Raw genomic sequence first — 16,776 nt, 5'->3', positions numbered from 1 at the left:
GACCCATCTTGCACTACCCATAAACAAAATAATACTGAGGGCAGCTACCACACGTGGAATGAACTTAATTTTGGTGTGGGTTTGTTTTTCCCCCTGAAGAAGGCATCTAGCCTCTCTGGTTCAATGCAGATCATTGCAATTTAGGACCTTGATGGAAGGGTGTATAAATGCGACTTTTTAGGGGGAGAGGGAGTAGGGGGAAGGAAACAAGATCCTTTGCAGAGAACTCCTGGAAACCAAAACTAGAAACCTGCTTTGAATCAGTACAAGTTCAACAGACATTAAAAACATTTTCAAAGATAATTGTTTACCAGTTACCTCTCAGTTTCAGTAACAAGATTTTTTGTAGTCAGATGATTGATTAAAAATAAATCTTTACAAAATATTACCTAAAGATGAAACACACTGAAGTATTATTGATAGCAATGTTAGATTTGGGAAAGGCTATTAAGAATTGGGAAAGTTGTGTTTTATACAAGAGGGCTTATATGTCAGTATATTGTTACCTACTTTTTCAGGTGGCTTAGTAGGTGCAGCTTCAGCAGCTGAAGATGGAGCCACTGATTTATTTTCTTTAGTCTGAAAAAAGAAAAAAAAAAAAAGGTGAAAATAGTGCTGAAAGCCAGTGTAAAGGAGGTAGGTTTATACATAGCAGCTGACTTGTGTTAGACTGTAGTTACCTACCTCAGCAGTTGGCTTATCAGCTGTCGCAACCAAACCAGCAGCAGTGACTGCACCAACCGTAGCTGCACCATTAGCTAGTGATTTATTTTCAGTTTTAGGCTAAGGAAAAAAATAGAGTGTATGCTTATATGACTTTGTGTTAACAATTTTAAAAAGAGAAACAGTCAAACTACAATGGAAATGTTCTATCCTAGTATATATCCTACATTACTCCAATTGTCAATACAACTTTTGTGCAAAGTTCAAGGATAGAACAAGAAAAAGATTATTAATGCTGCTAAGCAACAGTCTGTGCTGAAGGAAAGGTGCAGTTCTAGTGGGATTCTCTCTTTCGTTCCTCTGATCACACTGAGATAGTATAGCTTTAGGACAAACGACACACTGATTTCTGGTGCAGAAGGAGAAAGTTCATTAAAAAGCAAATGGTACTGAAGTTTAGTAAGTATTTTACTGGATTGTAAAGCCCCATATCTTTCATGTTTTACTTATAGGGGAATGAGTTAGAAAATTGTGGGTAAAAATCTCTCATGATTTGTGGTAGATTTTGAGATCTGAGATTTTATAAATTTATTTTACCTCCTGTATTTTTGTTTTACCTCCTTAAATTCCTAGCCTCTCATGCCGCCTTCATGGCTTCCCTTTCTCGACAGGTCTTACTTTAGGGAGATGAATCTGCATCTGGAGTGGGCTATGCCAGATTGTGCTGCTCCTTGAAGCTCCCAGGCAGTGGAAGGCTTTGAGGGGAGAGTCCCTAAACTCCTCCCTCTCGCCACCTCCAAAGAATCAAAAATGAAGGCTGGGGAATATACCATGTTTGTCTCAGTTACTAGGCTCTTCTTTACACCCAGGGTGTCTTCAGCTTTAGAATGTGTCTGGGCCGGGGGCAGGGGGTGTTTGTGGAGAGTCATGGAATCTGTACAAACTAGCAGCTGCCAGACTTACTGCTTATTAAAAAAAAATAGCATGACCAATTTTGGTTTAATCAATTTAATCTGAGTGTCAAATATTTTATTAGATAACAAACTGTTTGATTAGAGATATAAGTTGTTTGGGATAATATCTTTTATTGGACCAACATCTATTGGTGAAAAAGACAAGCTTTCAAGTTTACACAGAGCTCTTCTTCAGGCTCTGTGTAAACTCAAAAGTTTGTCTCTCTCACCAACAGAAGCTGGTCCAATGAAAGATATTACCTCAGATACCTTCTCTGTAATATCCTGGGACCAACACATCTACAGCAACACTGCATACAAACTGTTTTATTGTATGTTATAGACTTGAGACTGCATAATGTAAAATACAATCTTTTTTTCCCCCATCACCGGCTACTATTATTGGAATTCAGGCATCTACCGAGTCTCAAGTCAGTTCAGTGAATTAGCATTTTTTTCAGAGGAAGCTGCAGTAAATGAGAATTTCAGAGATTCAGAACTCAGCTTCCCATCTTGGTGTTTTATACTTGTAGTGAACACTGCATATGAAGAAATATAAACTAGCAGAGTAAAATTACCTATTTCAGTGCATTGTGGGTAGAGTTTTATAATCTTTTGAAGTCTTCATGCTTCAGGTGTACAGGGAATTATTTTGGCCTCACAGTCCATGTTATCTAGTCTGAGTCACCAAGTCCCAGGATACCTCTATACTGCAATCAAAGGTGTGACTGCAGCTCAGGTAGGAATGCCCACACTAGCTTTAATCTAGCTAGCATGACTCCATATAGCAGTGTAGATGCATCAGCACAGACTAGCAACGCAAGTACGTACCTCAAGTTCCAGACGTGCTTGTACAGCCCAGGCTGGGGTCCATGCCACTGCCTCTACACTTATTTTTAGCTATGGGAGCTACATTAAAGCTAGCATGCATATGCCAGCAGGTGCTGCAATTATACTTCCCACTGCAGTGTAGATATACCCTAAGTCCTAGACAGACATCTGAGAGAGATTTACCCAATGACAGAGTAATCTGAATGTTTATTCTCCCACTTTGCTTTCTGCCCTCTTCTTCCCCTTGACCCCTCTGAATTTACCCCTTCTGTTCTTCTTTCCCCTCTCCTTAGGCTCCCATGAGTCCTGCAGGCTATGAGGGCGTGCTGCACATCTGCATACTGCCAGCTTACTCCTCTTCCACATTTGGGCCAGTCGTTGGCACTCAAAAATGTGCCTGAAACACTCAGCAGAGAAGGGAGCCAAACATCAAGTAGGGCAGCACTCATGTGTTAAACAGAGCGAGGCACACACCCTTGATTGACCCTAGGCTCCCCTATCTGCTCACGTGTTTTACTAAGGAAGGAAAGAGAGGAACAAATTGACAAAGGGTATGTTTACACTGCAGTGTAACCCAAGGGTTCAGATTCAGACTCAAGCCTAATCCCTCTTCTGTCAGCATGATTTGTGTGCAAACCCAGGGTTCAGACCCAGGATCCCAATATCCCATGGAGGTGGAGGGTCAGAGCCTGAGTCAAGCCAGGACCCAGGGTTCAAGCCCTATTGCTTTACAGTGCAGATGCAGCCTCACTGGACTCGTGCTCAGAGTCTCCCAAAAGTATTCCACAATCAGACAGCAACTTTCCTTGTCCTCTGAACAGTCAAGTTTGGTGGTCAGTCAAGTTTTCCCACAAGAGCACCATGAACAAAGGGCTAGAGCAGTCACATTTTGGGAGGATGCCAGGAAGTCTGAGACACGGGTGATTGGACTTGGGTCCACATAATGCACTGGAGACACTGGGTTTGTGACCCAGGTTTCAACAATTCCTAACCTGGGTTACAACTGAGTGTAGATGCTCAAGCCCTAGGTTAAACTCAGGGTCTGCTAACTTGAGTTCTGCTAACCCTGAGCTTACATTGCAGTGCAGACATACCCAAAGAAGGGCCTGAGCCTGAGCAGTGCGGAGTTTGCAGGGGAATGTGCAGTACTTCTGGCTTAGGCAGACCTGCAACTGCCAGTGATTTTATATGGTTCACCTTCAAAAACATCCACAAAACCTTACAAAGCAAAGAATGGTTTAAGAGAGGATATGAAGCTTGGCGGAACACCCTTATTGCAGAATACTTATTAAAAGAGGCTGTTTCTAATCAGATGTTCAGTCATGTATATTCTGTAGACAATGCTTGCACACTATTCTCATCAATACTTTTGAATCAGTACATTCAAGATATTATTAAAGTTAAATAAGCAAAATGCAAAGGCCTCATTAAATGCCAAACAGTAAAGTTTTATACATGCTTAATGTAGCTTAGACTGTAGTTTAATGCAGCACAAAAAGCTGTCACACATACCTTCAAAAAGACAGCCTGTCTTTGGGATAGGAACTGTCTTTTTGTTCAGTGTTTGCACATGCCTAGCAGCACAATGGGGTCCATGACTAGGGCTAGTAGGTGCTCCCTCAATACAAACAAACAAGTAATAAAGGGATCGCCACTTCCGCTTTACCTTTGGTTCTTCTATTGAAGATACTTGCGTTGATTTTTCAGTCTGACCGGTGGCCGCTTTTCCTGGACTAGCTTTTTTGGAACTTTTTGCTACAGAAGATTTGGATGGGCTTTTTGCCTGTACAACCATAAATATGCTATTAATGTATAGGACAGATTTTAGTATTCTTGTGTTTTTGTTTTGAGAAAACAAACAAACCAAACAAACAAACAAAAGCAGAAGAAAATGTAAATAACTCACCCCACCAGGTTCCTTTTGCTTCTCTTCAGATTGATGTTTAGTTTGAGAATCAGCTGGCTGTCAATAATATACAGATATATTACAATATATTAGAAAATATTTAACTGTTAAAAGTATTCAACTCAATAGATTTTAGTCTAATTTACTTAACATACATGTAACTTTCACCTATTCTGACAGACAATTTAGAGACACAGGAAATTATTATTTTCTGCTTGTCAGGCTGCACAAACAAAGGAAGATACAATTCCTGCTCCAACCAAATTATACTCATCCTAAGGGCACAATCACGTGAACACTTATCTGTATGGGACTTAATATACTAGAAAGGGGAAAGCCACATCTGGGAGTAGTTGTAGCCAGGCTTTAAACACAAAGGGATCTTTCAAAGGGTTGTAAAAATACTTCTCTCAAGTTATTTATAGCCCTTTTGTTAGCTATACATTCCTGTTTGTTTACTTCATAGTGACAGTTTTTCCTGTAGCCTCTCAAATAATCTCAAGGGAAGGCACAGTTTATATTCAGCTAGCTCAGCTGGCAAGTACACACTCGCCCAGGTGTCATATGAGAAAAAGCATAGTCAAGGTTTGTGGAAATTAATTTTTCTTCACTCATTCACTGTTCAAAGTTTGAAGAAAAGATCTTGGAAGAAGTATGGGTTATCTTTCCCTGTAAATGTGTCTTTTCATCTTGGGCAAAAATTAAAACGGGCTGGAACTTTGCATATGTCCTTGAAAAAAAAAAAAAAAAAAAAACCATATTGGAATGATTCTGCTTTGTTTGCAGGTTCCTTCCCCTCCCTACTGAAGGGGCAGGGGAAGAGAGAGAGAGAGAAAAAAGAAATAACTTTAAAAAACCTGATATTTACTTGGCAGATAGGGCACCTATTCCTCTCCCTAGGAAAACTCTACAGAAGAGAAAGCAGTACACAGGAGAAGCCTAGAATATATCCTTGTGAATTCTGAGGCAGCCATGCAGCAACGCAGACTCTCCATCAAGTTCTATGAGCACCGCCCTTCCCTGAGAATCAGAGATGTCAGCTTTCTCTGTTCTTTCCCGCCCACACATGCCTTAAAAGGGTAAAAGGTGCATGGTGGATTTAATGCCGGTTTCTGCTTAGAAATTTGTTGGTAGAGGGGAAGCACAACAGAGTGTCTACTCCCCAGAAATGTGCTATGTCAACTCCTAACAGGGCGGCGCTCCTGCTCCTACCTCATCTGCAGGCAGGTTTGTTTCCTTTCACCCATATGAGAAGATGGGAGCATCTGGTAGTGGCAGGATTTAGTTTATCATTACAAACTTCTCTGAAGAAAAACAACGCACAACGATTCAATAAAAGTAGTAGCTTACCTTTAGTGACTGTGCTACTTTTCCAGGTTCTGTTTTTGCGGTTTGTGTGCTCTAAAATATATAAGAAATTATACTCAGAACAAAAGATCAAAAAAGCAGCTTAGTTCTTTTTAACGATGATATTACTTCTTATGTTTGAAAACATATGGCATATTTTATACACACATGAACACTCAAATATATGTGTTTATAAATAAATAATGCCCTCATCCTCCAATTTACAACATATGGTCCCGCACAGGACCCTGTTCATGCATTATAAGTTACTGGAGCATGGCCAAAACACAGCGCACACGCACACAATTTACGTACTCATTTTACTTGGGCCATGAAATAAGAGAACTGAGTAAAGGTAACCAATAATTCCAGTTTCCCAAACTGAAAAGTTGTTTCAGCCACATTCAGAATAATATTACTATGATTCATCTCAACTCAAAGTACAGAAAGTATAATCAATATCTTGTAGATACGAGATTATGAATTACCACAACAAATAAAATAGTGTGGTTACTTCCAGAAAAGTTACTGAATATAGCAGCTTCTAAGTCAGGGTGGGAAAATTACGGCCTGGGGGCTGCATCCGGCCCTTCAGACCTTTTAATCCGGCCCTCAAGCTTCGGCAGAGGAGTGGGGTCGGGGGCTTGCCCCACTCCGTACGTGCCGTGGCTCCCAGAAGCAGTGGCATTACCCGTTCTGGTTCCTAAGTGGAGGGGCAGCCAGGGGACTCTGCACGCTGCCCCACCCCAAGTGCCGGCTCTGCATCTCCCATTGGCCAGGAACTGCAGCCTATGGAAGCTGCAGGGGCAGCACCTGCGGACAGGGCAGAGAGCAGAGCCACCTGGCGGCACCTCCGGGTAGGAGCCCGCACCCTGAATTCCTCATTTTGGCCCCACTCCAGAGCCCACACCCCCAGCTGGAGCCCTCACCCCCTCACACACCCTAATCCCCAATTTCGTGAGCATTCATAGCCTGCCATACAATTTCCATACCCAGATGTGGCCCTCAGGCCAAAAAGTTTGCCCACTCCTGTTCTAAGTCATATCTGCTTACTTTATTGAGACCATGTCAGTATAGTTATACTGGTATACTATCCTGGCAAAGCACTCCCAGTGTGGACATAGCTATACTAACATAGCTGTGCTTTTGCTGGCATAGCTTATTCTTCTCCCCAAGCAAAATAAGGCTATGTCTACACTTGAACCACTAAAACGCAGAAACTTACTACAGTGATGGGAGAAAATCCAGCTCCCCGAGAGGCAGTAGCTAGGTCAACGGATAAATTCTTCCATCAATCTACTATCATCTCCGCAGGGACTTAGGTCATCATACTATGTTGTGCAGTGGTGTGTATTTTTCACGCCCCAGAGCAACGAAGCTAGGTAGATCTAATTTTCTAGCATAGACCAGCCTGAGCTATATCGGTAAAAGTGCAGTTTTGCCAGTGTAACAGCATTTACCCTTGGGGCTTCTGCCAGCACAGCTATGTCCGTAACATATCATGCCCCTGAGCAATACAGCGATGTGGCAAAACATTGCAGTGTAGACATGGCCTGACTTTTTAATTATTATTAATTTTAGGTTTTTTACTGTACTCCATAGTTAACATAGCTATTGGAGAGTTAGCTGGAGATTTCAGTGGCTCATGTATCATCAACAGCATTCTTTGTAAGTTTTAGCTGCATAATCATTAAGTGAAAGCCAGGCTCCAGTTACCATACGGAAAGTTGACTTTTAGATCCTAAGTTGAACTTCAGGCCATCAATTAGAAAACGCATTTTTACTTGGAAGGTAGGCACATTTAGAGTCAGAAACAAACTAATAAGGACCCATATTTTTATAGTCACCTACAATAGAATCACATTTACAATAAAACAATGGATATAACCACTAGACTATTATTTAAGCATGCAATTTGTCTACTGTAATTTTGCAAGCATTTTTCTTTCATTTGAGAGGCATTCTAAACTACTATTTAGATGTGTTTAGCTTTTACACGGATTAGTTGACCCCACCGTGAAGTTTACTGAACAGTTCATTACTCAATATGCAACAATTAAGAAAAAAAATCTATACTAAACCCATGCACAGATCCAAAATAAATTTACGTGTGAAATTCTGAGGTTGTGTGTGCATGTGCACATGCATGCACGGGTGCAAGCGACACAAAGATGTTGAAGCCGCAGATTAAGGTATATAGCGCCACACCATAATGTATTCCGTAAATAATAATACAAATCCCAGAAACAGGGAATACTCTGGAGGTAGGAGTGAAATTTCCTGTACTCCACACTGAAAATAAATCACTTCCCCTCATAGACCATATATTTTAAAACATATTGATACTTTCTAGACCAGTGGTTCTCAAACTAGGACGCCACTTGTTCAGGGAAAGCCCCTGGTGGGCTGGGCCGGTTTGTTTACCTGCTGCATCTGCAGGTTCGGCTGATTGCGGCTCCCACTGGCTGCAGTTCGCCGCTCCAGGCCAATGGGGGCTGCAGGAAGGGCGGCCAGCACATCCCTCGGCCCATGCCGCTTCCCACAGCCCCCATTGGCCTGGAATGGCGAACCGCAGCCAGTGGGAGCCACAATCGGCTGAACCTGTGGACGTGGCAGGTAAACAAACCAGCCCGGCCCGCCAAGGGCTTTCCCTGAACAAGTGGCGGCCCTAGTCTGAGAACCACTGTTCTAGACTTTCCATGTACTTTAAAACGGATCAAGAAGTTTTGTTTCTCAAATACATTCACAGTCTGTATGCATGCATTTACACACTACAGTATATCCTCGCTATAACGAACCCCCTGGGGATCCAAGCCATTTGTTTGTTATAGCCCGGGGTTCAAGAGCCCTGCCACTGGGCCAGGGCTGACACCTTGAACAGCTGCCGTGGCCGGAGGAGCTGTCAGCCCCCATCATGGCCCTGGGCTGGGATCCAGGGACCAGGTTCATTATAGCCAAAGGTTCACTATTATGAAGGGCATTATGGAGAGGGTACACTGTATGTACCTACCATCTGTATGTATGCATGCGTGCAAACACATATACATATTCTGATACACATACACACACACACACACACACACTTAACACCATCAGTCAAGTAAATCAGTTATCGAAGCAAGTATCCTAATCTTCCAGGTCTTCTGGTTCAAGAAAATTATGTGTGTTTGTGCAGAGATGAAGCTAGAAATTTTGTTCTAACATTATTACATTATCAATCAAACAGATTTTTGCCATTAGCTGCCTTTAGTTGACAGTTGGAGCAATAAGGAAATGCAACAGATGTGAAGGTTTGAGGAACTAGAATTTGTTTTTGATGATTGATCTCCAAGGTGTGTTGGGCCCATAAATGGGAATAAGCATGACAAATGAAAGACTGAATTTTAAGATTATTAGCTCATGCCTCATGGTGCAAGTGATTAAGTGGTGAAAACATGCTGCTGCTGTGACTGCAGACAGAGACATAGTCATTTGTGCATCACCTGAACTTTGTGTCTCTTCCTGCTGTGAGACTGCTGTCCACTGGTCTGGCTATGGCTTGAAGTAGCCTAGTATTAAAGTACAAATTCAGGTTTTTTTAAAACGCATTTCCCAAGAAACGTAGAGAGATTTACAGGAAAAATGAGATAAAGTATTTTACTACCATTTATGTTTGTACATGAAAACAGCTGTACTGAAACTGCAAGACATATCTATTACTGAGAGTTAAATTCAAACCTCTGTGCTGCTCACTTTACCAATATTGTTATTAGTAACCATAGGTGACAATTTTCTTATAGCGCAAGTAGTCCTTTATTGGAATTTGATTGTACATTTACTGGATGGTTTATGTTTTAAAATCTAGGGGGGAGGGTTAATATATTTTTTAAAATTAACATTAAACAGAATTGTTCACAGTACAAATGGCATCAGATGTATAATAGTTTGATTTAGGAAATAAAATCTACAGCCAGATGTATTTTTGTTTACAAATGCTACTTCAGCTCTTTCGGCCTGTTTAGACCTTGTGAGCAGGTAATAAAGAAACATATCAGGATCCTGCTTTCAGAGTTCATCAGAGAGGTGGACAGGCAAAGTGAAGGAACAGGGAGATGTACACAATCTGGGAGGAAGGGGGAGACGAATCATAATTGGAGACTAGCTTTGTTTGTCATTCAACACAGAAGTTACATTTCAAAACAGCTACACTTGAAGACGTAGAAAGGCTTTTCAGGATCTGGAGGACAGGTCTTCTTATCTGTTTGTGTTTATCTAACAGTTTATACTCCTTCATAGTGTCCCCTCTTCAGGCTTATACTATTGGCAGCTGGGTTTCTACTGATCAAAGGTATAAAGATTCATGTTGGGTCCCCAAATGTGAATTCCAAGTAGGACCCGAGATTAAAACAGTCCCCCTTCCTAAGCTCTGCCCATCCCCCTAGCAGCACATGCACCACCCACCATGCTCACCTCATCCCTCCACAATACCCACACTGCTCTCTTTCTCCCCACTCCATTTCAATGAACCAACCAGCCACCTCCACACAAGGCCTTGAACTTCACACATCATGGTAACCCCATGAAGCACAAATCCTTATCCCTGCCACAGCTACAGTGGCTCCCACTTGCACAGGGAAAAGCTGATTATACATTTTGGGGAAGGGGGACTGACATTCATTCTTGACGGCAAAAAGGGAGCAGGAATGGGTCTTTACTGATTGGGGGCAAGGGAAGAGGTAGAACGGAATCAAAATGGGAAATAGGTCTCTGAGGAGCAGAGGCAAGGGCACAGGGAACGAATGAGAAGTGGGTCACTGGGAATGGGGTCCGCACAAGAAGAGGAAATGACATTTGACACTCAAGGCGCCCTACTCCCTAGCAACTCTGTTTCCTTCCAAGGAAGTTCCCCTGGGTGCCCCAATTCCCCTTCAAGGAGGAAATATGAATTATACATGAGCTATTAAAGGGCAAGGTAAGGTAGTTCCACTTCTCCCTTTGTAAAGATAGGCCAGTAAATTCCTGCAGGACTCTATGCTCAAGAGTCCCCAAATGTTGCAGGGCAGGGATTTACACCCTGCTACTGTAGCTGTTTTTTCCTGCAGGCATGCTTATTCTGAGTCTATTAATAGAGAAGCGACTACTTTGTCTATTAATAGATGGCCAGATGGTTGCCATCATGTAGATAATGCCACATGGAAAGAGCATGTTAGGCGTGAATTTGCTCTTTGATGCAGGTTCATAATTAATCTATTATCATCAGGAAACATCTTAAATTAGTGACTGACAAACAACGAATCTCTAAATTTATGAGCAGCAATGATCATGCAGGATTAGACAATGGTTTAATAACTGTCCGGTTTATTGTCAGGAGTTTAGTAGCTAGGTCTTGTGGACTGTGTGTGGAGATTAAGATTTATAAATTAGATATTTTGGCATCCATTGTAGCTACAACTGTTAAAAGAGCTGACTGACAAACACCCTTGAGGAATTACAGCATAGCACTGTTTGAATTGGCAGAAGTGGTACAAAGGAAAAGAAGGAGAAAGTTGCTTTTTTACCAAGAAATATTTTGACATTCAAGTGGTTGGTGATTGTAAAGGTGCTACAGCTTTGAAAATTTTAACTTTTACTGTTTTTTGTAGAAGTTTGGTAAATGAGCTTCACTTGCTAAATCAGACTGCAGACTAAATTAGACTGTTGAAATGGATTCTCCTATAATGCTAACAAACATAAACAGGCTGACAGTGGACTTCAACCTCAAAGTGACATGATCAAACTTAGACCTACCAGTCTGGCATTAGGTTCACCAAATGTATAACATTAGAAAAATCCATATCTTGTACTACTGCATTGTTCCCTACCTGATCTGGTTCAGAAAGCTGACACGGTATTGAAATGAGCAAGATCCCTATTCTGGAGTGCAGGATTTTTGTCAGTTTCAATATTTTTATCCTGAGCAAGAATGTACAGATAGGCAGAGAGGAGGGAAAACATCATATAATATTTTTTATATTACGATAGTGACCAAAAACTCCGAATCAGGATCAGGAAGGAAGGTAGCAGAGAGGAACGAGGGTATCATTATTGAGAACATGTGATTTCACACTGACTAACTAAGGCCCAAATTCTTCTTTGGGACTATTCACATGGAACTAGTCACATAAATAAAGTTACACCTGTAATTAAGGGTTTGCAGGATCAGGGCCTATGTGCCTAACTCAGAGGTTATGAATAAGCTAAAATGTTGTATTAGTATTAATTTAATCCACAGTTCTCAAAGTGTTTTGCATAAGAGGACAAGTGTCTTTATCACATCTATTTTGCAGATGTGGAAACTAAGGTACAGAAAAGTGACTTCGTCAAGATCATATAACTGAGTCAGTAACAGAGTCTGAAGTAAAATCCAGGTCTTCTGACTCACAAATCGCAAAGATTCATTCCTTAGGACTTCATACCTTTGTTTCAGTGGGCTTCATATCCGATGCTTTTGTTGCAACAGTAGAAGGGGGCTGTGTCTGGAAAAAAAAAATCAAAACATTACTTCAAAACGATTTCACCTTCACTTAAAATGTTAAGACAATTATTAATACAGATGTTTGTATCATGCAAGTATATAGGCTTGTTAGAATTCAAGTTACAATTCAGGTTGAGGATTGGAGATTAGGCCGATCACTTTTATTCTGATTCTCTGCCACACTGGAAAACATACTCCTACTCTGCTTCTCTGTGAGTAGGTAGCGTTCCAAAGGTATACTGTAGAAACAGCCTCTTCTCTTAAGTATGCTGAAAGCAGATTTCTAATTGAATATTGGAATATATAAGATGCCTGCTCTCCAATACTGAAACATCTATGGATATTTAAATGTATATACTAAGAACAGGATTCTTACATATTTTAATGTGCTTGCTCAAAGACATTCATCCTCTTGGATTTATTAGGTTGCCAAAAATAACATTTAATATATACTCTAAGCTTCATACATTTTTAAGGCCAGAAGGAATCATTATGATTTTCTAGCCTAACCTCCAATGTAACACATGCCACAGAATTTCATGAACTGGTTCCTAAATCAAGCCCATATCTTGTAGTTGAGCTACAGCATATTTTGCATATTTTTTTCAGAAAGATATCCAGTCTTGATTTGAAGACTTCAAGTCATGTAGAAGGCACCAATCCCTTCATAAGTTGTTCCAATGGTTAAATCAACCTCATTATTTAAAAACTGTGCCTTATTTTTAGCCTGAATTTATCTACCTTCAGCTTCTGTAAATGGAATTAGTATTTCAGTAATTGTCTCAAAAATGTTGCATATGGAGGTAATACCACCTCCCTATTCCTATTTAATATTCGTCTGTTTACACAAACAACAATTACATTCGCCATCTTAGCCACAGCATTGTCCTAGGAGCTCATGTTCAGTTGGTTATCCACCAAGACTCTAAACTTTATCGTGAACTGCTTTACAGAGTACAGTCCCCAACTGGGGAATGTGATCTAAACTCTTTGTTCCTAAATGTAGGACCTTGCACTTCACCATATAGTTCACATAAACACAGTGGCAATGTCCCTTTCCTCATTTACCTCTTTTCTCCTAAGAGGCTTTCAAAAAAGGAAGAAAAAATTTAAGGTTAGTCAATGCGTCCCATTAAGCACTTCCAAAATCTCCCAGAGCCCAAATTTTCCATCACAGAAAAAGACAGGACAAAACTAAAGGAATTTGAAAGGGACATACACAATTTTAAAAATTGCTTTTAAAAAAAGAGCGACCAAAAGTTTCAGTTCAGATCCCTCCTGCCAATTTGGGTGTGTCACTGGGTGATTGACCTCTTTAAGCCACACCCAAGCTGTGATTAATTCCCTGCTTCCTAGCCTGAGGTGGCAGGACTAAGGAGGGTCAGGTGATAGTTTAATGGACACCTGGACCTTATATAAAATGGCTGAGAGATATCAGTCTGGGACCGGAACTGCAAGCAGGAGGCCAGGTACTCCAGGTGAACTAGCCTGGGAGCTCAGTGCTGTATACTAAAGCAGGGAAAGATACACGGAACAGAACCCCAGCAGCGGCAGAGAACGGTACTCCAGGGAAACCGGCCTGGGAGGCTGTGTACTCTATCCCAGAGCTAGAAAGACTAATCAAAGGTAGCCCAAAGGGTGGCCTGAAGAGAAATCCCTGAAAGGCTGAAGAACCTTCCTCTTTTGGGGGATTTTTACTTTGAATTTTGCTATCCTGAAAGGAGTTATGTTTGTGGGTCAGCTGGAGGGCTAAATCACATCTCCAGCACAGACTAGTGTATGAAGAGATAAGGAGACAGGAAAGGAAACTGAGGGCTGGTAGTGCCCCACTCAACCAGCAGAGTGCACTATGTGGCAGCCATGCCCTATCACACTGTGGATTTAGTCATATTTTTCTATTTTTAAAAGACATTTTTATCTCCCTGGTCTGCTGTATAAAAGACCCACACTGAAAGAGGAAAAACCGTACAAGATAAACAGTGAAACTGTTTAAAACACAAAGTGTCATCACAATGCACAAAGTAAACAAACTGAATAAGTATAGGATTCTTAGATATTATGTGTAAAATTTGCAGGTAAATACATTTCCAGCAGAAATAAAACAAATGAATAGTGTCACTTTAATTAAGGCAATAATTAGGCAATAATGTCACTTTAATTAAGGCAATACTTTCTCCAAAGGTACTTGGGATACAACATACAACTGACCCTCTAACTACAGAAGTGTTCTGCATACTGTATGTAAACAAGTCCATTTTTCTCTCCAGAGTGGATGCAATACAAAAATGAAAAAGTAAAAGCACATTCTGAAAACAAAATGCACCATAATCTATAAAGACGTCTACATGAAGGGTTGAAACAAATATTCTTTTTGACAACCTCTTTTATCTACCTCAGGTAACAGATAAACTCCAGTGGATGAGGTCTCTATATCTTGTTCTACAACACGATACCCTTAGGCAGAAACAGATTACACATATAAAGTCACCTAAATTCTGGCAACATGACGAACAAGTATCTGTGCCACCCCTTCTCAGAGTAGTCACCCTCACTGTGATGTAGTAAAGACTCATACTAACACAGATGAGCACACCATCCCCAAACACATAATGCTACATATACATCATCATCACACTTCTTCTGAGTCACCTTTTTCTCACTTACAATACACTGACAGAGTAGCTGAAATACAGTATATGCAATAAGCACTCTGTGTGCACACAACATTGTAATTTGTGCTAACAGCAGACAATGTATTCATCAAGTGCTTTTACCGAAGGCAGTCTATTTAATGTGACTATGCCAAACAACAGTTATTGTCTCCATCTCTTGTCAAAACACCTCATAGAACAGTTTCACTTAGCGTTGTGAATGTCTGTTATTAAATAATGACAGATGAAGGGGTTAATTCTTCAAGGAGAAAAGTCTGAGAAAGGATTGGCTTTGGTCTTGGTGGGTCAACAATTATGTGGAACCACTAGCTATCCACTCCCTTGGTGGCCTTAAGCACAGGTTGTTCCCCTGGTGCAGCTGACTTGCTCTATGGGACAGCAGGGAGGGGGTAGGACAGTGCTATCACTGTCTTCCTACTCCTTCTGGGCCATAGTGTACCCTGAGATGCACTGAAGGAGAGTCCCACCTGTGGTCCCCAGAGTTCAAGGACTTCAGCTGCCTCAGGCACTTTCCTTGAATGGGTATTACAAGGCAGTGGAGGGAGATTTTTTGTCCTCCCAATCCTTGTATCACACAAGGATCTGGCACAATCTGGCCCCCTTATCAGTGAGCAGAAAAAAAGCATGTTAATAAATAAATATGTAGAAGTGTCATGCTTGTTTGGTATCTGCTAGACCACCTACAAAACAAGTTGGCTGTTTAATGTGAGGCAATTTTGGATGGTTTCATTTTACTGTTCTTGATGGTGGTGTGTATGTCCATGTCTACTACCCAACACCATGTTGTTATAAAAAAAACTGTATTCTCCATTTACCACAGTCTAAACGTACAGAACAGATCAAGTTTTGTCCTCTGATGTGACACAGGAATGCATGTCAGGATTGGAGATAAATATTAAAATGTTGCCTAGTAACTAGTACAATAGCTGACTAATTCATGGCTTAAATAGAACTTGGAGAGGCTTTAACATGTTTGGAGGCACACCCAGTTATAGTATGAGAATAATGAGCTCTTGTTGTCCTGTATCAAACATTAAAAAATATTATATAGTCAAACATATATGGTCAACACAAAACTGAGATTGTATTTGCTTCAGAACAATATTGTTATTTCAGTATTACCACAACTAAAAGATAAATGTTCAGAAGCAGGCAAAACAAACTGTGCTCCAAGGGCTTATTATAGAGTGTAGTTTGCCTTCACGTACATCCAGGCAATCCCACTGATTTTAGGGATTTCAGTTATGGTTGTATATCTGAGTGCAAAATTGGCCTGGTAGTACTTCTGGTAAAGATGTTGCTACTTCTTCCTACCTGGGGCTCTGTCATAGGCTCACTGTGTGGCCTCAGGCATGTTATTTAACCTCATCTGTCTGTAAAATGGGGACAACAAATCCACTTCCAAGGCTATTGTGAAGGTTAATTGGTTGATCAGTTAGTTAATATCTGAATTATGTTTTGAAGGTACAAAATGCTATGAGCTAAATTTTTCATTCCACCTGAATGGATGGAGGAGATGAAAACCTGGGTGATCACCCCAGCCAGCTCCATCTCGCCTTCCCTGGACTCGAGGAAACCTTTCAGTGGGTGAGAAGGGCCAAGAATCGGACCCAGAGACAGCTGCCCCACACAGCATTATCCCCTCCATAATCCTGTGGGGATTCCCCAAAAAAGTTAATGCTTACTTAACACTATGCGCTTTTATACACACACACACACACACAATTCCAACTGACTTCAGTAATGTCAATGGGGAGCTGCACATATGTAACCACGACACAAATTTGGCCCCAAATTTGTTCAAAAGCTGTAAAAAATGTGGCACACTGGCAATGTAGATATGCAGGGGTTGAAATCTGAATGAAGTGCCATGAACCTGGAGCACTCGCTCATCGGGTTCTCTTAATTGCT

General features: G+C 41.0%; 1 protein-coding gene across 5 annotated transcripts in view; it reads right to left on the bottom strand.

Annotated features, from left to right (window-relative positions):
- Positions 1–16,776, bottom strand: part of CAST (calpastatin) — a 112,806-nt gene that overhangs the window by 40,809 nt on the left and 55,221 nt on the right. For 3 of the 5 annotated variants that reach the window (XM_048850577.2, XM_048850575.2, XM_048850578.2), the window contains 7 exons: positions 12,135–12,194; positions 9,183–9,248; positions 5,704–5,754; positions 4,354–4,410; positions 4,114–4,230; positions 685–783; positions 511–579 (listed from right to left, as the gene is read on the bottom strand). In XM_048850577.2, the coding sequence (XP_048706534.2) occupies positions 511–579; positions 685–783; positions 4,114–4,230; positions 4,354–4,410; positions 5,704–5,754; positions 9,183–9,248; positions 12,135–12,194 (519 nt within the window). The remainder of the gene's footprint in view (positions 1–510; positions 580–684; positions 784–4,113; positions 4,231–4,353; positions 4,411–5,703; positions 5,755–9,182; positions 9,249–12,134; positions 12,195–16,776) is intronic. The other 2 variants (XM_048850576.2, XM_048850580.2) reach the window with 1 other exon arrangement.

This window comes from Caretta caretta, chromosome 5, assembly GCF_965140235.1.
Source record: "Caretta caretta isolate rCarCar2 chromosome 5, rCarCar1.hap1, whole genome shotgun sequence".
NCBI classification, from domain to species: Eukaryota; Metazoa; Chordata; order Testudines; family Cheloniidae; genus Caretta; species Caretta caretta.
This window is presented reverse-complemented; position numbering and strand designations above follow the sequence as displayed.